Source organism: Hippocampus comes, unplaced genomic scaffold, assembly GCF_001891065.2.
Source record: "Hippocampus comes isolate QL1 unplaced genomic scaffold, H_comes_QL1_v1.1 scaffold147, whole genome shotgun sequence".
Classification (NCBI taxonomy): domain Eukaryota; kingdom Metazoa; phylum Chordata; class Actinopteri; order Syngnathiformes; family Syngnathidae; genus Hippocampus; species Hippocampus comes.
This window is the reverse complement of record NW_017805009.1, coordinates 2,384,258-2,409,176: the sequence shown is the minus strand read 5'-3', so window position 1 is coordinate 2,409,176 and position 24,919 is coordinate 2,384,258. Positions and strand designations below refer to the sequence as shown.

The 24,919-nt window shown below is 42.6% G+C and overlaps 2 protein-coding genes across 3 annotated transcripts; one reads left to right on the top strand and one right to left on the bottom strand.

Moving 5' to 3' along the window:
• The first annotated feature begins 1,574 nt into the window (after positions 1 to 1,574).
• ggt5a (gamma-glutamyltransferase 5a) lies at positions 1,575 to 11,614 on the top strand. Of its 2 annotated transcripts, none has more exons than XM_019862302.1 (12): positions 1,575 to 1,953; positions 2,593 to 2,720; positions 2,815 to 2,910; positions 3,751 to 3,952; positions 4,308 to 4,468; positions 5,216 to 5,362; positions 7,068 to 7,183; positions 8,838 to 9,037; positions 9,101 to 9,192; positions 9,940 to 10,046; positions 10,170 to 10,280; positions 10,359 to 11,614. In XM_019862302.1, the coding sequence occupies exons 1-12, from the start codon at positions 1,784 to 1,786 to the stop codon at positions 10,503 to 10,505; spliced, it is 1,677 nt and encodes a 558-aa protein (XP_019717861.1). In that variant the 5' UTR covers positions 1,575 to 1,783; the 3' UTR covers positions 10,506 to 11,614. The 2 variants fall into 2 exon arrangements, with proteins under 2 accessions (XP_019717861.1, XP_019717864.1); XM_019862305.1 differs by having other exon boundaries at positions 1,577 to 1,953; positions 8,838 to 9,022.
• Positions 11,615 to 11,628: 14 nt separating this feature from the next.
• Positions 11,629 to 24,903, bottom strand: lrrc75ba (leucine rich repeat containing 75Ba). The gene is made up of 4 exons (XM_019862318.1): positions 24,256 to 24,903; positions 19,299 to 19,427; positions 17,332 to 17,444; positions 11,629 to 13,801 (listed from the first exon to the last, which is right to left on the bottom strand). Exons 1-4 carry the CDS (start codon positions 24,538 to 24,540, stop codon positions 13,198 to 13,200), a joined length of 1,131 nt encoding a protein of 376 aa, XP_019717877.1. The 5' UTR covers positions 24,541 to 24,903; the 3' UTR covers positions 11,629 to 13,197.
• Positions 24,904 to 24,919: the final 16 nt, after the last annotated feature.

Here is a 24,919-nt window from a genome sequence, read left to right as displayed (position 1 = left end):
GTGCATCACAAATCAGAAAATGATTACAGCAGGAGGCCAGTTCAATCAAAATGTTTATTATTGCTTAAGTGTGTGTATACTTTGGCATGTAAGAGAACAAAACAAAACAAAACAAAACAAAACAAAACAAAACACAAATAGCCTGCTCTTGGAGCATTTTAGTGAGAGCACTTTTTTGAGCTCAGATTACACCTTAATAATGATGTAATTATTTACAGGCAACAAACCACTTGTACCACATAATATTCCACAGCACACATTTTCTTTTTAAGCCACTTGAGGGTCTGTCTTCAGACCCACGACTGTAATGATTAAAAGGGCAATTTGGGCATCTTAAAATCTGGACATAAAGAGTTTGTGACCTTCATAAATTCCTGTCACTTGTATGGTAAACGTCAAATGGTTGACTTTCATTGTCACTAAACGGGCCAATAAACACAAAGGAAAGACTGGATCCAAACCATTTAAAATTAAAGTGACTCATTCAAAATGGTGAAATTTATGATGCCTTGGTCGTCTACATGACATTTGTGTCCGCCACAATGCTTTGTTTGAAGAAAGAAGTGGGAGGTCGTCTTTACTTGTCTGTTTCAATCAAGATTAGTCACTACAATGTTCTAAAGTAAGAACAGGTTTCGGAAAAGTGCTTTTCCACAGTAATAGTTGAGGTCCACAGACAGATAAAATGAAATAACCAAGTTACAAGTGTTCATTAACTTTAAATTAAGTAAGACGCTATACAAGACTACTTTTTGAGGGTATCACAAGTTATAACATGAAACTGTGACAGGACTACTGAAGTGATACATTTTTTTAAACTCGAAGGCAGCAAGCTCAGCTGGAGCTGAGCAGCACGGATCCAAGCAGTGTGGAGCACCAACAGTGCTGGAACCTCGGTGCTTGTTGAAGGGCGCGCGGGGCAGCCGCCTTCCTTCATCGCTACCCGAGCAGAGCATAATTTGCGGTCGGCTACAAGTACCGTGCCTGTCACGTGTGTTCACCCTAAAGTGATGCCACAGAACTGTCATCGCTCCTATCCCAAAGGTATTGTATATGTCAGGCTGGTAAAATGGTATCGTTTGTGTGTGTGTGTGTGTGTGTGAGTGTGTGTGTGTGTGTTGTGTGTGTGTGTGTGTGCGTGTGTGTGTGTGTGTGTGTGTGTGTGTGTGTGTGTGTGTAGCATCGGTGCATTTTTATGAGTATGAGTACGGTACAGACCTACAATATCGACACCAATACAGACAATGGTGATGGATACATTTTTGCCTGATGCACTTTTGACAGTTCAATGAGTGCAATGTTATCAGCTGGAGGCCACACTTGACTGGTGTTTAACCTGAAAGTTATCGTTTTTATACCTTTGACGTTTCAAGTTTGGTTGTCTGGATCATTCAAGAATTGGGGGAGAATTTAGGCACCAACATCTTTTTAAACTGGAGCATATCTTGAATATACTTTCCATGAGCTCTAAGAAAACTTTTCAATTTTATGTATTTATTTATTGGGGGGGGCGACACAACAGACTTAAATTAGCTTGGCTCAATAAATTTTAAAACTTGTGCTCCACTTCTTGCACACCAGGCAGAGGTGGAGCCTGACTGCCCAGTTCAGCCCATTCTCTGGAGATATTTTTTTTTTGACATCCCGACTTTATCGCCGCACTCACACAAACACCCAGAAACACACAGGCACATCACTTCACACTTTTCACATACTGTATTCATAAATAGATAAGTTACGTTTTTGGACGCAAACTGAATGAGCGGCGAGAGGAGAAGCAGACATGGCCAGGTCAAAGGGGCAAGTGTATGCGTGTTGCGCACTGATGCTGGTGTTCTGTGTCATTTTCGTGTCTGTGTGCATCAGTCAACTCGGGAGGCGCAAGTGTCCACAAGGTTGCTTCTCTCATGGTGCAGTGGCTGCAGACACCGGGACATGTTCACAAATTGGACGGTAAGAGGAATTTCTGTTTAGTTTGATAATGGGAATGAGTGACTGAGAAGTGGACACACGCTATTTGTTTAGAAGCATGACAACTTCAATGAGCAAATGTTCACCCTCTCATATTCACCTGCTCATCCGTAGTGGCTAAATAACTAAACTGTCCACCATTCAAACCAAATGATAAGCATATGTAACGGAACCAGTTAATCGCTAAAACAAAGGATTCCTATATTACTTGAAAAATGACATCTACCAAAACATAGAATTTACTTGCTATTATTATTGGATCTTGGAGGCTGTTTTTTTTCAATCCTCTCACACCTAGCGCACAGCGCGTCTATCATCTGACATTTGTGTAATTGTGTATCTCTGTGCACTGACTGTTCATGATATGTTGAAGGCAGCTCGGAAATACATGTAACAAAATGTTGAACATCAATTGAAGCATTTGAAGGGTTGTAAAAGTTTGGGAGTCACAGAGGCCACAGATTCAGGAATTAGGCTTGGTCTACTCTTAACCACTTTTTAACATAAACTGCAACAGTAGTTAACCTAAGAAATATGATGAAAAAAATCATAACCTTTGTCATTCAAAAACCCCCAACAACATTTCATGTCAATATCAGCAGTGTGATTGTTATCTTTCAGGGACATGCTTCAAAAAGGGGGTTCGGCGGTAGATGGCGCCATTGCTGCTCTGCTCTGCACTTCTGTCCTGAACCCTCAGAGCATGGGCCTTGGGGGCGGAGCCATATTCACAGTGATGGACAGTACTGGTGCCAAGTCACATTCACTCACACATCAAAGTTCTAATGGGCCGAACTCAGAATCGAGAGAGCTGAAAAACAACTCTTGTCTCCTCTTCCTAAGGAAAAGTAAAGATCATCAATTCCAGAGAGCGTGTCCCTGAGAAGTACAAGGCCGATACATTGCAGTCATGTCCCGATTCTTCCCGTTTCTTGTCAGGTATCCCATTTTTGTTGGACACTTATAGCAATGGTAGACACACTATTTTACTTGCAAAATTCCTTCTCTAGGCAGCCCATAGATTTCTATATTTTCACACATCAGCAACTATTTTAAATGCTGAGTGTGGTGAATTCCAGTTTTTTCTCTGCAGTGTAAACAAATCTCTAATTCCCATAAAGCAAGGGAGAGCAAAGTATAGAATGCAGTACACAGAGTTCTATTTACACTGTCAAATATCCCGTATAATTGTTGAAATAGTTTGGCCATTTCCCTTCTCTTGGAAATTAGTTATTGTGTGTCAGACATGGGCACTTTACCCTATGTTGTCGGTCCGTCCTCTGTCCACGACCTGGGTACCCTCCCGTCATTGTCCCTCTATCCTTATTCATATAATAATCGTCCGTCGTCCCCGTCCGTCCTTGTCCTTTGAAAGCACTTCTGTCCCAGTTCGCCCCCTCCCCTCTCTTTCACATATCCATCCATTTTCTGATCCGCTTCATTCTGACAAGAGTCGCGGGGCAGGAGGCGGGGGACACCCTGAACTGGTTGCCAGCCAACTAACTGTAGGGCACAGAGAGACGAACAACCATCCGTGCGCACACTCACACTTGAGGGCAATTTAGAGTGTTCAATCAGCCTGCCATGCATGTTTTTGGAATGTGGGAGGAAACTGGAGTACCCAGAGCAAAACCACGCAGGCACGGCGAGAACGTCAACGCGCTAACCACTCGACCACCAGGGCGGTATATATAGTTGTAGTTTACAATAGTGCACCACATACTTAGAGCTGGGCCTAGTGATGTGCTGTGGCTGATTATTGAATGAATTGTATTTCAGTTGTCCCCCATCCTGGTCGCCTGTGGATTGGAATCCCAGGAGAAATCCGTGGCTATGAAGAAGCGCACAGGCTTTATGGCAAGTTGCCATGGGCAACCCTCTTCCAGCCGACCATTCAGCTGGCCAGACAGGGGTTTCCTGTTCAACAAATCCTTGGTCAATACCTGCATGTTTGTGATACCAACGAGACCCAGCCACTGCGGTAGGACACCCCCCCAACACAATTTGACAGGACAAAATCTTCCATCAATTTTGCCCTTACATTGATGTTCTGTCACATTCAAGACTTGTTTTATTTGAAATACAATACGAGCTAATCATTGAGCTAGCCACCATTACTCCTGATGGTATCGTACCAGGTTCACAAAAGGTGGAGTGGTACAAGAATGTAGGTTTTTGTAGCCCTTTGTCCCTTTCATTTAGCTAAATAAGGTGACAAAATACTAGAAACAGCTCATAGTATGGTATTTGGTTGTGCAGTTGTACCTATTAAGTGTACATCCTTGATACAGTGTCTGCATGATTAGTAGGATTCTCATACTGTATTTATCCTCTAGTGACCTGTTCTCCGATAAAAATGGAAACCTGCTGAAAACAGGAGATGTTGTAAAATTTGAGACACTTGCCAACACATTGGAGACAATTGCAAATCTTGGAGCAGATGCTTTCTACACTGGAAAAATAGCGGAAGATTTAATCCGAGACGTACAGGAGGCAGGTATTGTCAGATGAATTCAATCATGATCTGTTTTCCAACTACAGTATATATTATGTCTACCCGAAAATAATGTCATTGCAAATATAATTGAACAGTCCAAACGCAAAAGCCGACAAGCGCCATTTAAAACTTAGCAAGTAGTTTTCAACTAAATTAAAAAAAACAAAAAGGATAATTGCCCCAGATTAATTAGGATGAATGTAACCATGTTTGAAGATTCATCTAAATAAAGTGCAGCGCACCGTCCTTGCTACAACAATGCTGGTAACACAACCAGGGAAGGCAAACAATTGCAGTATTTACTTTGGTTTCGTGCTAATGAGACTTTCAATTTGTTACGCTTTCCCCTAGTAAGATCACCTGTGACACTGAACACTCTCCCAACATTAGCAATGGCAGCATTATTTACCTTGATTTTGAAATTAAATGACATCAAGGACTTCTTTGAAAGACCTTTCACCTTCAATACATTCCACCTAACTTGACCCCCCCCACCCACCTTACTTCTCTCACACAGAAAATAGCCCTCTAATGGTTTAATATATATATTCATTTAGAATACGCTACACAAAATTCTAATCTTTAAACCGGGAACTCGGAATAAGAAAGCTTTCTGAATCATTCACAAAAATGCAAGACATCGACTTTTGCGTTTGAGTTCTTCATTTGATGGATTTTAAGTCCTGATTATGTGTAGCTCTTTTCTTTGTTCAGTTTGGAACCATTTGTACCCATGTGTTTGCCCAGGAGGGTTGCTGACATTGCAGGACTTGGCATCTTACAGACCAACAGTGAGCGATGCATGGACAATTCCTCTGGGAGAATATCAGATGTATATTGCTCCACCCCCTGGAGGTGGAAACATCCTTAGCTTTGTCCTCAACATCCTGAAAGGTTGTTTCATCACACAGACCACAGGGGTATTCCAGTTAGTAGGCTATGCAAAAGCCCGGAGGAAGTTGACCCTGAGATGAGGAAAATCCTGAACCAGCCATTTCAAAGAGCTGTGTAGAGAAATTCCGACTCATTCGCCACTGTGACAGACTCTGTGATCCTTCCCTGCTCGCTTGCAGTTTTTGTAGGCTAAATCCTGACTTATTACCAGTCTCCTGCCACCTTAGGCAGACAATATTTGTCTGTTTCTTTGCAATCACGTAGATATTGAGGCACATCTACATCGAAAATGATACGCTGGCATTTCCCGATTAATTGGACAGTACCGCTTTTCATCGGCCAGTTATTTACTTGAATAACATTTTCTGGCTCTATGTCGTTGACCTCACATACGATGGATTGCATTGACATCGGGGAAAATTTTGTACATCGCACAATTGATTCATTTATTTGCTAATGGGAGGTTTGTTTTACATAAAAGCAACAGTGTGTCAGGCAGTGAGAAAAATCATTTGACCAGTGACGCCTACTGTACATTCTGCATCCCCCTCCTTAACATCAACCCTCATGTCTTCCCTCACTACATCAATCAACCTTCTCTTAGGTCTTCCTCTTTCTCTTTCATGGCAGCGCCGTCCCCATCACGCTCCGACCAATATACTCATCATCACTCCTTTGAGCATGTGTCCAAACCATCCAAGTCTGTTTTCTCTAACTTAGAACCCCCAAACATCTAACGTTGGCTGTCCCTCTGATAATCCATTCATCCATCCATCCATCCATCCATCCATCCATCCATCCATCCGTTTTCAACACCGCTTATCGTGAACAGGGTCGCGGGAGGAAGCTGGAGCCTGTCCCAGCTAACTTCAGGTGAAAGGCGGACTACACCCTGATCTGGTCGCACAACGGTCTTAATTTCTTAATTTTTCAAATGACAGTCGTGCAGATGATGCCCATAATTTAAAGTGACCAGTAGCACAGTAAGTGTCATACAACTTTGGATGTGCAATGATGCAGAAAGTGACTGGGCGCTTTAAAGGGTCTAGTGTGGGGCGGCATGGCTCAGTGACGGAGTGGTCGTCTCCCACCCAAGAGGTTGTGGTTCGATTCCTGACCCTTGTGACCATATCAAAGTGCTCTTGAGCAAGATACTGACTCCCCGGTTGCTCCTGATGCTGTTTTATTAGTAGTTGAATGAGGAATCAGTGTTGAAGCGATCTGAGTGCCTTGTAGGTGAAAAGCCCATTCACCATTACCAATTAGTAATGTGGAATATTGATCAACGGCAGTTATAAAAATATATTGAGAAACTGGAAGTACAGTAACAGTGTACTTGACATATTTCTATCAGTTTCCAGGGTCAATCGACATACTGGGGATCGATTGATGATGTCTTTTGGCTGTGACCATGCATGAGCTTTCCCTCAAAGTGAGAGTATTCAGACTTGATTGAACGAATTCATTTTAACTGCTGTAGAACCATTATCTATTTCTGAAGAAGTCAACTCGGAACTCAGGTGTAGGTGAGGAGTGTGTTGAACCTGCTTGCTGGAATAACCCCCCCAGTGTGATTTGTAACTTTGAAATCACAGAGTGACTCAGTTATATTGTGCAACATGTCAGACTAAGGCTTTGTACACACTGACAGCTGAGATTGAACTGAATAGATGTGTGAAGAGACATTGTATCTTTGTTTCTACAGGATATGACCTGACTCCAGCATCCCTGAGAGGTGAACAAAAAACATTATTTTATCACCGCTATGTTGAAGCTCTGAAGTTTGCGAACGGATTAAAGAAACATACCCGTGATCTTGAGGTCAGTTCAGAATTAAATTCATGCCTGAAACTTGTCACAATATGCAAAGAAGTAATCTGTATTAGCTAGAACTGACTAAGTCACAGTTTAGTTGCCCCTGATGGGACAAGCTGAACACAACAACAACAACAATAATGGAACACTCCAAATTGTCCCTAGTTGTGAGTGTGAGCGCGGATCGTCATCTGTCTATGTGTGCCTTGTAATTGGCTGGCAACTAGTTCAGGGAGGCGGCTGGGATAGGCTCCAGCACCCCCTGCGACCCTTGTGAGGATAAAGTGGATCAGAAAATGGATGGATCCATGGGTAATAATATTAATGTTAATCATGATGATGATGATAATATAATGACGACGATAATAATTTGGAATAATGTAGCATCTTCTCAGGGATCCAAAGACGCTTAACAATAACCCATTACCACCAGTCCCAGACTATGAGACATTTTTTCACTAACTATTTCATTGTGACCAAATGAATCTGGTTCAACAATTAGAAACAAAAAAAGCGTTTCCTATGAAGCTATGGTAAAGTCCTAGTTTCCGCTTTTATGTCCTTGGCTACTATTAAATCAAAGCGCTAAGTAATATAATTGAATTATACTGAAATTATAACTCTATCAATGCAATCTTCATAAAAAGTTCTATTTACAGAGTTTTATTTTGCCAAATGGACATTAGTCGACTAATCGTATGTAAGATGCAGCATATCACACCAGCAAGTAGCTGCTCTTATAAAATCACATTGTCCTACAGTTTGAATTCTTTAAGCTACGTGCAAATTAATAATAAAGACAACTAGAGCTGCGAGCAGTGAAAAAAGGGCCCTCGCAGCCCTGGCCACGATGGCATTTGGGACACTGCCATACTGAAATGTTTGGAGGTATGAAGTACATCAGATTAAAAACGAGTTTGATAAAATCCGACCTCTACAAAAGGCTAACAATGAATAATTTAATTTGAAAGGAAATTTTAAAATGGCCGACTTCCGGTTGAGTCTAGACGTGAAACTTTTTGTTGGCCTTGGGATGTTTTATATGGATGCAGCTATTAGTAGACCTTGGTGAGTGCCACATATCCTCAATGGGATACAGGTCTGGACTACTGGCATGCCAGTCTAGTACTCGCACTCTTTCATTTCGAAGCCACGGTATTGTAACATGCAAAATGTTGTTTGGTATTGTCTTGCTGAAATAAGACGGGGCTTATTTCAAGCTGGTTAGGAGTCGCGTGAACCTTTATCCTGTTATCATGCTTATGCAAATGACACACAACTTTACGTTTCAGTGTTATCACATGACTATGGTCCATTACTTTCAATATGTACGTGTTCACTTCACTTGATCACTAACTCAGTTTTCTGGGATGAAGAGTGGAGGTGCATACGCAGTACGGCAACGAAAATGCAGTGACAGAACACGTGAACCCTCGAACTTATTCATCCAAAGCTCACGTGACTCAGTGAAAATGGAAAGGGTGTCATCAAAAGCCATTGCGAATAAAAACTCTCCGGGGCTGAGCCTCACAAAGGGCGCCGAATAACAGTGAAGGACAACGTAGGGCAAACAAAAGAACACGCATAGCTTCAAGTTTCACCTTTTCAAGTTTGATTCTCATAACACGCACACATACAAAATGTTCTGTCGTTCTTACAGCTGACAACGAAATTCACAGAGGACAGCTTCGCCGACTACATCCGCAGTTTAATCAACGACAAAATGTCACACAGTCCGCAGTATTACAACATGACGCCATATCCAGACAGCATGGGCACCACACATGTGTCGGTGCTGGCCCCAGACGGTTCTGCTGTTTCTGTCACCAGCAGCATCAACCACATGTCAGTACTACCGAGGTAATTTCATGTGTTGCATCTCCACCCTACTCCTGAAAGGTAACTTGATAATTTTCTTTACAGATTTGGCTCAGGGGTCTTTTCTCCAAGCACCGGAGTCATCCTCAACAGTCATCTGTGTGACTTCTGTGGAAGAGTTGACAAATTATTTGCAGGTAGGCCCAAGTGGATCTCTGTATCGTGTAAATTATTAACCCTCATCTAACCAGTACTGAGGATTTGCCTCAATGTCGTGTGGCCTCCGTTTAGGCACACTGTTTCGTGCCCAACCACTCAACCAGTTATGGTGACAATTCAAGTGTCAGTCGTTATTTGCAGGGATCCCGATCACAATTTTTTGCACCCGAGTCCGAGGTACTTGATTTTGAGGATCTGCCAATACTGAGTCCCGATCTGATCTGGCAATGTAAAAAGCAGAAACCAAACAACATACAGTACAAATTGTCTTAATTTTTTTAAAAAATAAAACTGTCCCAACGTGACACATTTTATATGGAGAGTGATGTTTAGACCAAGCACACAATTTAAAATCCTTTTTGGGGGTCACATCAGTTTTTCAGGTGGCATATTCTGCAACACAAAATGCTCAATCTTCACACATGGCAAGTTGCTTTTGCAGTGTCTCTGCTTTCCACTTAAAAATCTTCCTATACTGCAAACATTATCATTGTTACATCACGTTAGCTTTGTGTTAGCTTCCCGCGACAACTTTCAGACCCTTCCCCCACTGGCTATGTTTACTTCCGCTGCTTCTACAGGCTTGGAACAGTACCTCCATCCGCAGCTACGATTCAGATGATTCAAAAGACGCCAGCTGATTGTACTTGCAACCATTTTTCTTCATGTCTTTTCAAATTGATGAGTCTGAATAGTATCTCGCTAGGCTTTTGTTCTGTTTGCAGGGGAGCAGCCTCCTTCATCCATGGCCCCTACTGTATTCAAGTCAAAATCAAGGGTGCTGGTTATTGGATCAACTGGTGGTGGTATGATCACCACTGGAATGGCCTCAGTGCGTGTCCATGCTAAGTGCCGTTAAGATTGCAAAGAAGTGCTGTCCTCACTATTGTCAGAGCGTGCTCTCTGTTCACAAGTGTATCATCTGGCAGACGCATAATTCTATTTCCCTTTTCAGGCAATCATAAACCACCTTTGGTTTGGGAAGAGCCTTAAGGAGGCGATTGCCACTCCAATTTTATTTGTTGACTCTGAAAATGCAGTGCAGTTTGAGTCCAATTTTGATAAGGTAAATGAACTGAAGGCATGCTTTTGGAAAAACAAGCGGTACTGTGTCCCGTCTGAATCTTTTTGCATTGTCTTTCAGGATGTAATCGAGGATCTGAAAGCTCTGGGACAAAAAGAAAAACCTGCCAAGAAGTTTTTCACTGTGGTCAATGCTGTGGAGAAGGAGGATGGATGTATCAGTGCAGTGTCTGATTTAAGGAAACTGGGTGCACCAGCTGGTTACTGATGCTGTGCATCTGTCAACATGGATATGGAAGCAAGATTTGTGGCGCGAAGTGAATGCATCCTACTGTTGAATGTAACCACGTGGCATGGAAACACATTAAAACTAAGACAGAATATGTCCCGGTAGTACATTTAATCTCAAAGGATAAGAAGAAAGCAAGATGAATAGTTCTGATGGGAGTAGTGCCTCTCTTCTTGTCATGGCATTCAACAAACATTTACTGTTCAGTTGCGTGCAAAGCTTGCACGATTTCGTCATGAGCGGAAATTATAACTCTACAAGACATTTATTCCTTGATTTCTTTTTTTTTTTGTTTGTTTTGGTGAGGATTTTCAAATACACTTTTTAATTTTTTTTTTTTTTAAATAAATAAAAAATAAATTTCTGGTCATATAAAGTTCCTGTCGGCCAGGTGGTTTGCATTACATTGTGATGCCCTGGTGAACGTGGCCAACTATTGACCATCAAACTATGCGTTATGGTAACACGTCTCCAATATGGGGCAAGGTCAAACTTAAAAATAAAAACCTAACAGGTAAAACGGCACTTGACATCAATGCCTTGCTAGGTTTTATGGTGACTTTGGACCTTGCAGCAATTGTTGTGGCAACTAGCTCTGGCTTGACTTCAACTTTTCAAGTGGATGCTGGCCAGTCTTCCTGACAGGGCTGCAATATGCTTGGTTTGCAAGTGAATTTGGTGTATGTTTTAATATTTTCAGTGCGTATGCCTACCACTGAGCAATATGCGCAATCCTGGTAAGAGCCAGCAGTTTTTGGGGATGATTCTTGTCGCTGTGCCACATTTACTTCAGGGGTTGTATGAGTATGCTGTGCTCTTCCTGACTTTTATCAGGGGGCTCCCGATGCAAATGACACAGCCTGTCTGAGAACAGGAACAATAGTTTTCCTTTCCAGGATCATGCATCGGATCTCATCTGATCACAAACGAAATGGGCAGCCAACGCAATGATGCAAAAGGGACAGATGATTCACAGTCACTGGCTGAAAAACATGTTTTGATACAGCCGCCCTATCTAGAGCAGTCCTCAATAATCACCGTCCCATTTTCAGAATCCCCGTCAATAAATCCTCTGAGCTAAAACCGGACATCAATGACTCAGTTTGGATCAATTCATTTATTGGTAGTGTTTGGCTTTGGAAAATACAAACTACAACAAGTCATTTGCAAACATGAAAGAGACGTTACAAACGAACTGGACAGTGTTCTGCCACACTCAAGACCAAACAAACATAAAATGGGCCTACTCTCAATATAATCACAAATGACATTATTTGAGAATGTAATACACTTTGCCACGTCCACTTAAGTTTTCTGTCGAATTGTTTCATTTTACACAAGAAGGCCACTGTGCTCAATTTGATGACATTGGAGCCGTATAGTCACAGAATAGGACAAGACACCAATCCACAAATAATTACAACACTTACCAGACATTTCAGTGAGACAAACATACATCTATTGCACATTTAGACATTTCGTGAATACGTATGCCAATGGAGCAGCATTTTTTTTTTCTGTAAATTACTAACAATCTTGAGCCATTTGGATCAGCGTTGTGAAGATGATAGCTTCTGCATTGTAAATTTCTATTTCAAACAATTACCCACAGAGACTGCTATATGAGGAAATACAAACAGAAAAGTGCATTGAAGTGCATCGCACGGTTTTGGTCTGCCTGACTACGTGCTACTGCAAAGGACATGACACTGAAAGTCAGTCTAATCACGAGATTAAGTCATGGCATTGTATAAATAGAAATAAATAAAGGTGAAGAAGGAAGTTTAATTGAAAAAGTGCTGACTACATTACGGAGGTTAAGTATTTAAGCAAGTACATAAACTAGTAACAGCTACCATTGTTTATTCCTGCTGGTCATCTCCGATAGCTTTGCTAATGAAAACTACAACACCCCCCCCCCAAAAAAAAACAAACAAAAAAAGACAACAGTGAGTGCGGTAATACAAGAGAACCATGTTTTGTCTCCTCGTTTACATATGCACAAGGGCAGCATGGGTATTCACAAGTAGACATTAGGAAAGTTGGGGAAAAGTCTTGACCTAGCAGTTTTGCCAGAGTCACGTGACAGGTCGTCGGCTGCGTAGTCTGTTGAACTTGTGTCATAGCTTTTGTTGAGAGATTAACAGAGAACACACAATGTGGAGCGAGGCTCTGCCTGCCGGAGATTGTCTCAGTCCTGGTCGAGAACTCTGGTGGGGATCCACTGGTTTCAAACGGACTTGCCTTCCACTGGAAAAATACTGCCAACATGCTGCTCCTCCAGCCGGACAACTGACGGAAATCTGCTCTGGATTGGCTTCTTTGCTGCTACAATCGAACAGATACACAATAAAGGGGAGCGAGAGGGCAAGAGAGAGATTTTTCTCCAATGAATCCGGTCTTCCACTTCTTGTTCCCAACGGCACCATCCACCAACACGGTAAGTCCACCGCAATGACTCTCACTCCACCGTCAGCTAGCGCAGGTTTCATTCGGAGACGTCTTGCTATTACGAGATGTCTGGTTGAGTGTTACACAATGTGGTCTCCCTCGTGCCTCAAAGGGTGATTGGGCTGGAAAGTGTGAGGTTGTTCAAGCTAGGGAAGTTAACAGATTGCTGCGTGATAACATTTCGGCCGCAGTTGAAAGGGCCTCCGAGAGAAACAGCTGATCACCTCTCACAGTAGTGAAGGGTGAAGTCTTTGGAGAGTTGCTTCTCACCTAAGCCCCACGGCTCCAGCTCAAATTTGTTCCCCACGTCATCTGTGTCCTCCTCTGCATCTTCCTCTTCCTCTTCTTCGTCATAGTGGCTGGGTTCCTCGATGGAAGTCTCCAGCCGGTAGCAGTAGGGTTGACCTTCCGTGTACTCGTAGATGGTGGGTAGACTGCTCTTCAGGCTACAGCGCCGGCGCAAAGCTACCAACAACGGCTGAGGCATGGTGAAAATATCAACATTGTTGCCGAGGTCGATCCAGGCCAGGCTGGAGAACTTCTTGGGGTCTTTCAGCATCTCCGTCAGGTCCTTGAGTATAGTCAGGGTGAGACGGTTCCCGTTGAGGGCAAGGGTGTTGAGTTTGGGTAGCGAGGCGAGAAGAGGAAGAAGCAGCTTCAGGTTTTCATCTTGGAGCTCGGTAAAGCTGATATCCACAGCCACCACACTGTCTCTGTTGTTCTGGAGGTAGAAAGCCACTTGACGGACATCTCGAGTGGACAGAGGAATGCCTGACAAGTCCACGGTGTCATTGGACAGTTTCTTCTGGAGGGTTGTCTTGAGACTGTATAATGAAAGGAACGGGAAGAACACGATTAATGGAAAGACCTATTCAAGTTTAAAAAGGTTGTTAGTTGGGCCACTGATCTGGAAACATGGGCCTGGCTTCATGCTGTGTTTCCTGTGTTGTGTAACAGAGGCGGTGAATGGATAGACTTGAGGCGAAAGGCTGACTAAGACAGCGGCATGGCCACTGACTAAACAGAGGAGCCAAAACATCCGCGCCAGCCAAGAGCGCAGTGATCTTTAAAAGACAGAGATGTAAAACGCAGCTAAAGCCCCATATCCCACTCGGCGGCAAACAATTGTGAAGTGTTTTGGAAGGCAGCCGATGTATCGTTCTCGTCAGGGTTCGTTCAAGAATGCAAATCTTCACCAAAATGGTCGTCGGACGTTCGCCTGTACTTTTCTTGTCGAAGAGAATTCATGCAAAAAAAAATTTCCTTGCAACAAGAAAAATCACCGAAAGTGTTGGCGAGCATTTGTAAACTTGAACGAGCCCTGATGATCTGACTGACGTGAACACAGATTTTGCTACCTTTGCAAACAATCGCAATTGTTCGGCCCTCAGTGGGATAGGGGCTGAATGAAGGTTATAATGCACATGGACCGGTTCTGATATGTGACACTTTAACGAACTATCTGCTATGGTGCCCAACCATTGGCCTCCTGTTGCCTGCACAGAAATATGTTTTTTTTTAAATATCTATTTCATATACATGCATACTATTGTATTTAGAGAAATGGCCACTTCCATCTGTAGCCTCTCAAGGTGGCAAGGGTCGGTTTACTTGTGAGCGGTTACTGGCGTCTCTTGTGGATGGATCCGTTTTAATTATAAAACTGGCAGGGATCTTCATGAATCACCCTGTTGTCATACCTGTCACTTCTGATGCTTCATAGTGCTCCGTGGCCACAATGACAGGGAGTGCTTTGCAAATGTGTGACTAACTCACGTTCAAAGAGTGTCAAAAAAAATATCAAATGTCACAAAAGTCAGTTCAGCAAGAGTTCAACATGTTTGATTTATACACCATTGTAAGCCATCCAATTATGACATTGCAGGCTCTTCCAGTTGGTACTCTCAACCGTCTGGCCTGCACAGAAAAAAATCTTCACCACAGGCACGAGAGTCCTTCTGTCCGTTGCCTGGTGCAGGCCCTTCCTGCATGTGCAAATTGGGTTTGATAACGCAGCTACTGCAGCCCCACCCCCCACTACGCTGTCTTTGAGCTCAGCAAGCATGAAAAATGGATGTCAGCCTGTTGAAAAGCCATTTTTATCCTTTCGGATTAATCTGCAGATAGACGTGTCACAAAGGTAATTTTGAGCACGGAAACATTTTGGAATGTTTTCACAGCAACACCACAAAGCAATTATTTCATATGATCAAAACTTGGTTGAAAAAGTACCTATAGGTAGACTTGAAAAACTCAGCATCTCAAGGATAGGGAATAATCACTGAATTGAAGTAAAGTGAGATTAATGATGACATAATCGCTATCGGGGAATTGCGGATGCTCAGCAAACTGCCTGTTGATGTATTTAACATCCAATTGACAATCCGTCTTTCAATTAAATGTATGTTGCCTAGTAAAAGAAATCTCTTAGGCAAAACCAAAGTCTTATAACCATGCGAGGATCGACAGTCAGGAATAATTTAACGCAAGGCAACACTGGATTTGTTGATTATCAATCACATGACTTGTGATGGCAATTATAATAAACATACAGTGGACCTTGAGGTCCAATACATTTCATCCAATTAAGTTGGATTTATCCATCTATCCATTTTCTTATGCGCTTAATCCTCACAAGGGTTGCGGGGGGTGCTGGAGGCTATCCCAGCCATCTTCGGGCAGTAGGCGGGGGACACCCCGAACAACCATCCACGCTCACACCCACACCTAGGGACAATTTAAAGTGTTCAGTCAGCCCGCCATGCGTGTTTTTGGAATGTGTGAGGAAACAGGAGTACCCGGAGAAAACCCACGCAGGCCCAAGGAGAACATGCAAACTCCACACAGGGAGGCCAGAGGTGCAATTGAACCCGGTACCTCTGCACTGTGAGGTCGACGCGCAAACCACTGGATCACCGGGCCGCCCCATGTTGGATTTAGATTTAGAAAAGAAGAAACCGCTGTTCATATTCAAAACGCTAAAATCATAAAACACTTCAAAAACACACTCTCAAATCTAAGGGCCAAGCTCAAATCCAAAAGCACTGTAAAATCGAGCAAACTACAGTACCGTACCTTTGCTTTCATAACAAGTGACAATGTCTACGGTTCGGGCCCTTGGTGTTTACTGAACTGATGTCTCGCGTCAGTTCATGCATGACAGTTTTGTTGTGACCCTTAGGGGCAGTCATTTGGTCACCTTACTGTATCCATGCAGCTAAGAGGCGAGAATCTATTTTTATACTGCATTCAACGTTTTCAGAAACACGAGATGGCAATCTAGTCTGGAGGGATCTTTTCCAACCAGAGCTGAGATTTCTTCCATATCATAAATGTAGAGGAAACCCATCCTGACAGTCCATATTAATACAATTATGAAGGATGAGACTTTTTTTTTTTTTTTTAGCTTTGGCACAGTATGAGGCGTCTGTTAAGACGCAATTTAGCTGGCTTGTAAGAAGGAATGGACAGCATCGATAAGAAAATAAAAAAATGAAAGAGAACATACCACCTTGAGGGTAAGCCACGTTGAATGAATTTGAAGATAGTGGCTTTTGCAATTGCTGAGTAAAGATCCCACATTTGTCCCCCAACATGAAATTACCATAACTGGAGCACGCCTCCACAGCCTGTGTGCCGATAACTGCTTCCATCAAACTCAATTGCCAAGTTCTTTTGATAAATATTAGAGAAAAATCTGAAATTAATAAAATCAAGACTAATGTGTCGCCGTGACCTTTCGACCTGGCTCAGCATCTTCCTATCCATCTGCACTCTGGCACACATCAATCTAGTTTGGGAACCAGTTAAGAACGTGGAGTCATACGTCGTCACGTGGACGAGGCAGTCGCCGCCTTATGGGTGGGCGACCGAGAGAGGATAAAGAAAGGGAATGATTTCGGGCGGATTAAAACTGGCTCCATGGCCGTGTCTCAATCTTCCTGGCATTTATTTAAATGGTTTAGCTCAGAATATGCAGTGTTCTGATACTTACTGTTCGTATAACACAGCGAGAATTAACAACAGAAAGTGCATTTTCTATTTTCATGATTTGCACTGTTCAAGTACACGTTTTTTTTTTTCCACCCCATCAGACAGATGGAATTTTTTTTGCAATGCCACTTGTGAAGAAAGCTTGAGAGACTGCGACAGAGAGCGGGGAGAAGCCAGCGGCAATGGACAAGCAATGCACGTAATCAAGCACTTAAAAGGAAAGATGATTGACAGCTTTGGTTACCGTGGCTTCCCCATCAGGGGGGGGCCTGTGGCCAGCTCTGTCCTAATTCGATGTCAGCGACTGAGATGGAAATCTCTCCAGCTCGACATGGACTGATGTCTGGACACAAGAGCTTACCATGCCTGGGATTTCCGTCTGGACATGCTCTGCCTCAGCCACTTTGAATGCGGTGTCAGGTGGTAGATCAGCTGTCTGCAAATTTTATCTGACGACTTTATGGTGTCTGAATCCTGTGGACCAAAGTAGAAGAAATCTTACATAAATCAAAAAAAAAGGTTTTGTACTGTAATTGCTGCAATCTCCATTTAGGCAATATGCCTAATTTGCAGCACTTAACAGCTCACTATTTTTACTCACTAAATCTTATTTGCAAACATGTTTTGTTCATGATAACTTCGCAGTTATAACCCAGATCGGACCATTCAGCCATGATATGATAACAACTAAAATTTCAACTAATGAGCCGGTAAAATGCACTACCTTGAAGCTGCAATTTAAACAAATGCCTCAGTGAATGTTCAGTAGCCTATTTAAACTACCGTATTGTTGTACTCCCCTCTTTCAATGACAATAGGTGGAAAGCAACTTCGTACGCCCACTGGCCTAAACTTTACATTTTTTTAAAGCTTCTTGTCTTTCTTTTCCCAAAACAGGTCTTCGCCAAGACTGAAGGAATGCCCAGCTCCGTTTATTTACTTTGTAGTTGTCCAGTTCAACTCAACTCAACTCAACTGTATTTATAGAGCACTTTAAAACAGCTCAAATTTAAAACAGTTCAAATATTATGCTACATGCTGAATAGCATAGGTGGCTCTGTCCCAAGCAGAATTATGAAGTTTTTCACTGCCCCCGCCCCCCAAATAAATAAATACATACATTAAAAAAATAATAATAATCATGAACTGTAATCACTCGACTGTACCAGATTGAAGGTCTGCCTTTGTACTATTGGTCTAGTTTTGCATTTCACATGGTTGAGTAAAACAAACCGTGAGTGTCTTACTTTTGAATGGTTGTCAGTTGCATTTTAGACAGCAAGTATTTTGTCTCTCTCTCTCAATGGTACATTTCGACTCCAAGAAGGACTATTTTCTTATAATCCTTATAAGCAGATAACACATGTAATTGTGTCTTGTTATTGCACCGGGATAACGACTTCGGTTGGATCTATTTACAGTATCTGACGACCCGTCTAAGTGTCTAGGTATGAACAATGGGAAACTAATTTGGGAGTCCATAAGATAGCTCTTGAATGATAATAGGATTTTGCTCATTGTCAGAGCGTGCACAGAGAGTATTCTGATGTAGTTTTTTTTTTCTTGGCGCACTGAATAGAGATTAGAAATACACTCCGAGTGCATTGTGCCACTCCAACGGTTTGTAAATTCAAAGTAGTGTTGGAATGTGCGGTTTGATTATTCAGAGTGCCACAAAATAGGATTGAAGGAGTGTGCTCTGGCTGTTTGGACTGGGAACGTGCAGCGACCACAGATTAAGGCAAGACTGTGCAAACAAGACGCAAGGATTATGGGCTGAGGGAGGATTCATTCATTCACTAGTCGGGTATTGTGAATACCATTCATGTTGGTAAATTACTAAGTTTTTCTGAAGTTGGTGGCTGTTCAGCAGCGTGACTGAGTCATTGTAGCTAATTTGTACAGGTGCATTTGTTAACTTGTAGAAGAGGAATGCATTCTATCTATCATGTGAGGGCATCAAAGAAGTACATTTCCAAATCCGGAGCAGGCGGAGAGAATGAGACAATCGGTATCAAATGTTTCACTTAGTTGGTCAAAGTAGGTTTGAATCTGGATTTTATTTTATTTTTTATTTTAGGCAAATTGGTACAGACTAAAAAACAATGTTAGTCAAGTTATTCTTTGTTGTAAGTTGATCTATACTTCTTTTTTGTGTTTCGTTAATGCTGATAAGGACACAATGATAGGCAGAGGTGAGAAGCAAATTCTAATATTTTTAGCCGCGCCGGAGTTGGGGGACACAAAATGTTTACTTCCTGGGGGGCGGTTCAAAAGAAAATTAAAAAGAAAAAAAAAACCTTTAGAGGGGGCGGGGAATGAACTGACCTTCTTAGGATTCTGCATCTCTCGGGCCAAGCTCAGCAGCAGCTCGTGCGAAATTGGATCCACCAGATTGAGGAAGGCAGCGTTCTTGTATAAAATGTCATTGAGTGAGGTACCTTCCAGTCCAAGATCCTAAAAGAAAACAGAAAAACAATCAATGACATGACAGTCACAAAAGTGTGCAAAATGGCGAAACACACCAAATAAGAATCCTGAAGTTTGTCAACTTTCAATCAAATAGTGCACACATTTAAGTTTGTAGCTATTAAATTGATTCACACTCCTCTAAAAACTAAAGCTATGCCGTAACCCAAAAAGGGAGAGAGAGACATTCATCAGGAACCTGTACTTTCAGTCAGGGAAGGACGTTTCGTCATTTACCGCATCTCTCACAATTGGTCACCCCGATGTGATCAATAACGTTAGAACACGACCGACAGCAACGACAATGGAACCGTGGTGAGAATCAGACCACCTGCTGGTCCTTAATGGCCTTGGCAACAACAAACCATCAGAATTGATGCAAAGGATGTTTGCTGGTGGCCTGCGGTGCTCAGCGAAGCATCCTGCCGGCTCAGCTGGTAGACGCTATTGCGGGCGGACACGGCCCCCGGATGGATGTTGCTATTGGCACGCCCAGTTTGTGGGTGTGTGTTTTGGTGTCAGGCATTTCAGCTGGGACTTGGTTACATCCTCTGAATTTAAGCTGCTGCGGGGAGAGGACTTTCTCTGCGCATTTTATCTGCTTGCGGGTGGTAGGAGCTGCTGCCTTATCAATGGATCTCTTTTGCCACGTACGCCTGCATGCTTGGACGGGCTGGCATGCTCTGCCTGTCAAACGTGCTCAGGACTTCAACTCAGTGAAGCTTACTATTGCCAAGGAGGATTTCTGAACGCCTCGGCGTTGTGCCCCCCCTCGAAGAGCCTGTATGTCTCCCCTCTGATGCCGTTTGTATTAGATCTTATGTTGTGCAGGCAAATGAAAAGTCGATCAAAAACTAATTGGAAGTGTCAATGCAAAGCAAGATTTCAAAAGCGCAAAAAGAAAGGCAACAGTCAGGAGTGATACAGCAGTGCAAATCTCCTCATCAACAAGTCCACTACTACGGTCCTAATGAGGCAAACGACAATGACAAGCACTTGAGCAGAGCATGCAACTTTAATAAGCAGTAAACTTTGGAGACCGATACACGACTGCACACACATTTGTTTATTTTCTTTTTTTTTTTTTTTTTTTTTTTTACACAGCACAATAGAAAGTTTGAGTGGGAGGCTGGAAGCTCCACATTACTGGCTCTCCTTTTAATAGGGCAACAGTAGAGTGACAGAACCAGAGTGGAGTTGACAGATTTTTTTAAAATGCCACTTACAAATCCAACTTTAAACCAAGAATCTTTCTAGCATCTGCACAAAAACGAATTTACATGAATTAAGAATACAGTATAGAATATATAGCAAACACCTCATTACGCCCAATTCAACTGGTACAATGTCTATCAAAATACCAAAAAGAGAAAACACCCCAGCAATTAGACGACGCTTTGTGTTAGACTTGCGCTGAGCATAAAAATAGGACACCTAATATCTACAATATACCGGGCCTTCAAAGCCTTCTGTTTGCTCAAACACTACCTGAAGCTCAGACCTATTTATTTCATTGTCTTCATTTCATAGCCTGTCTTAGCTGCGCAGCATTTTTTTTTTTTTTGGTACAATCAGATTTCAGGTTTGATATGTTTCCATGCACATATTAATTTGTCCAATGCCTTCTGGACATTGATTGCAGGTGTTGGCGACACGCACACGATATTGGAATCGCTGGTTCTTCTGTTAGCCAATCAGATTGTAGATTCACTTTGGAAAAGCAATCACAGGCTTTGTGTAAGAATGAGTTTCTCTTGACTACTCATTGATTCAGCTACTATCATTTCTGATTGGGTCAGCTCAACTGTGCCCCCAGAGCTTGTTTTACGATGGACGATGAAATGAGAGAATTCACTTTCAAGACGCTTTTTTCAAGAAACAGTGGACTTTATGAGGCTACTTCAACCAACGGCAGGTGAGAATGCTTGGAAGGTGGACTCGACAATCATCCATGAATCTGTTGTTTTTAGTAATACGCACTTCAGTGTCAACATAGTCATTTCTATAGCCCTTTTTTTGTATTTTGTGAGATGATGACATTATTAAGAGATGGACTAGGTCACTAAATACGCTTTGAAGGCCCAGGTCCAAAACTCACTGCCCACCACTGATAAGACAGTTAGAGCTAATAACTACCTGTATCCAGTTTTTTTGTATAAATCAATAGTTAGCTGCCCAACATTACGAAATACAAGAAACGAGGACTGTGAAATGAAAGATTTACACAGGAGACGCTAAATGTGCCAAACAGTTAATTGGGTTATATTTGCAAAGTAATAAGACAATTCTTTTTTGGGCTTTCCATCTACATTCAGTATACTGTGCTATATATGTTTATCATTCTTATAGCTGCTGGATAGATGTTCTGAAACCCTCCATCATGTAAACACGTTTCTAAAAATAAATACTGCTGTCGAAGTCAGCTAAGCTCGACGGAGGCAGAGATGAGAGATGCTTCAGATCACGCCACCGTTGATGACTGTCTGATGAATGCAGTTAAATTCAATTTCTAATGATGACTGAAAAAGGAATGTGTTACAAGCATCTTGTGATTTGAATTCAGATGTGTCTTGATATATTCTTATAATTTATGGGGATTTTGTTTACTATCCACACACAGGTGTTTGGATAACTTAAAAAAATACCACCAGGGGTGCGCTTAACATAATTAAAAGTGTTTTTTCATCAGAAGTGCAAGTGCGGATAAAACTCGTTGGTTGCCATCAAAGACTGCACTCGATCTGAAGTTTAATGGGAGCCATTTTATAGCTATTTAAAACATATCTCAGATGAACTACTGTATATGGCTGGAATCCCGGTTGACTACCGGCCAAATTGGCCAGCCAAACGGGGGAATAGTAATGCAACCTCCAGCAACAAGGATGGGAACTTTTCCAATATAAACTCGAAACTCCTTGGGCTCTATTTTCGTAGACAGCGACAGCTCGGGTGTAAAAAACTGACCCATTTCGATTTTTGCGCTTGGGAATTTAGCTGACCGCGTTGCAACACGTTGGCGGTTCAGACAAATTGCATTTTCTTTTACACGCCCCTGGCAGACCAGCTTGCACATTATTACTATTATTATTATCCTATTCTTCATGATGTTTTTCAAACCATCCCCCTGGCGGCAGCAGATATGGGCACACATGTCCACAAACGATCAGGGTAGACGACGGTGCCAATCACGGCTCCTCACGGTGAGCCACAATTGGCCATTACCTGAGCCCTGAGCAACTGTGATCTCATTTTCAGTTGACAGAAAATGGCAAAAATAACCACTTCCTGAGATGGATAAAAACGGTTGAATTTTTCTGCTCAATTCATATTCCTCGAATGATTACTTCTGTTGATACGACATTAACAGAAATGTGTTAAAACCCATATTATAAGTGCAAGCTTGCAAGCAAAACAATAAAAATTGGGAGGAAAAAAATCATTTAATTTCCCTTCGGAATACTGTATGGAAAGCACCATTTTTATTCGAATTTACAATTGCATCACTTGATACTAGTGAAGCTTATTTTGGATTAATGCTGAGTGAAGCAAACACACAAATGACAGAACATGATCCACTCAACATTCACGCGCCATTCTGCTCAAAAAGAAAAATAAGACAATGACTATTACAGTTTTAACGGTGCTAGAAGGTGCTACGGCATGTTGAAAGCATCCAGTGCCGAAACAAGGTATATGTTCATGTGTCTTACTTTGAGCAACATGCACAAAGGATCATACTTGGTGAGGAATAGGTTAAGGACCATCAACAATTACAATGATTTCATGTCGCTACATCACTACAGACAGCAGTAGAAAAGGGCAGCGACAGCTCCGGATTTCCTCGTCAATGACCTTCTTTGCAAAAGCACAGGCCATTATGGAGCGCATGTAGTGTTGGAAGTCTGTTGAAAAAGCCCAACCAGAGTAGAACTCTCGAAAGTGGAAGAAACTAGGACAAAAGACGAGAGGGCAGGGGAGATATGATGTTGGAGGACAACCCTGCCCTCATTTCAAGATGAGTGTCTGGTCAGAGGCCATGATGCGCTTCTTAATTTGGAGGGCAAGTTTTCCTTTCTAAAATCAACACTTTTGACGATGAGCGAAAGTGACCGCTGTGGTGAGTCACATGCTGTGCCTTCACTTTGACCATGTGTCTACGCCACAGTTTGTCAGTGGCCTACTTTTCAATCACAATAAACAAACACATCAGGAGGTGGCTACGTGTGCACATTGCATCGTCAAAGGATGAAGTTGGATGGTGACGCTGGTTTCATCGAGGAGGCTATCCCATTTTTCACCTCAAATTAGATGTTTGTTTCCTCACAGAAACCCCCAACCACACAAAAATATACCTTGCATTGCCATTATACCAAAATACATCCATCCTTGTTCTACAGCACTTGTCCTGGGTGATCTTGAAAAACAACAATTCACACACATTCACAAGTGGGAAATTTAAAATCTTCCATTCATGACACAATGACAACAGCAGACATTAATTGATACAACACACATATACTGCGCTGCCCTAATTAACGTCCACAAAATAAAAACATTCTTCGTGGTCATTTAAGCATGTGACCAATTTGGAGCACGTAGTCTGGTTGCAATAATAATAATATTATTTTATGGTCATAACAGCAATGCTGCAAGAACTCTTATAAAAGGCCAAGACTTTACACAGCCCTCTATCTACACAGACATGTCTGGTGGCAATCTGTTGCTTTTGGATTGCATCAGTAACATCAGAGGCCCGAGATGGGACAGCAGCAGGCTGACACGTCTCAGCAAGTCTCCCTTGAGTGTTTCACCTCACCTTCCTCAGTAATCTGAGCACGTCGGTCGCCTGCTCCATCCTGCGATCTCGAAGCAGCTTCTGGATCTCCCTGATCCACGCCACCCGTCTCATGTAGGGGCTGTGGTTGGTCCGACGCAGCATCCCTGGCAGTTTGTCCGTCTTCATCATAAGGGCGAACAGGAAGTCACCGCCTGCTCGGCCGCTTCGACTGTCGCCTTCCGCCGCGACATCGAGGAGCCCGCGTCTCTTTTTGGAGAAATTCTCATTGTCCAAGCTGTTCTGTCTGCTCAGTTTGGAGCCCATATCGATACGTGGCGCAGATGCAGGCTGCCTTGTTGTTGTTGTTGTTGTTCCAAGTCAGACGGGATTAGCAGCAGCGCTGACCCATGATCAGCCTCCTTTTTTTTTTTCACACGGCGTCGTGCTGTCTGCCTCTGCAGCCGGTCACCATTAAAGCCCCTAATGTCCACCACAACGACACTTTCTCCTCCTCACTGTCAATCAACGTGGATTTGCTCTTAATTTATACTCTGACGCGTCCCTCCTTTCTGGGGGCTCAGGTGATGACGGCGATGAGGACACAATGCTCGGAAAGCTTTGTCACGAAGTGTTTGTACGCCGCTGTTTAGGTTTGAGCAGCGTGGAACGTCTGACCAATCGCAGCGTGCCCCTCCTACTTGGA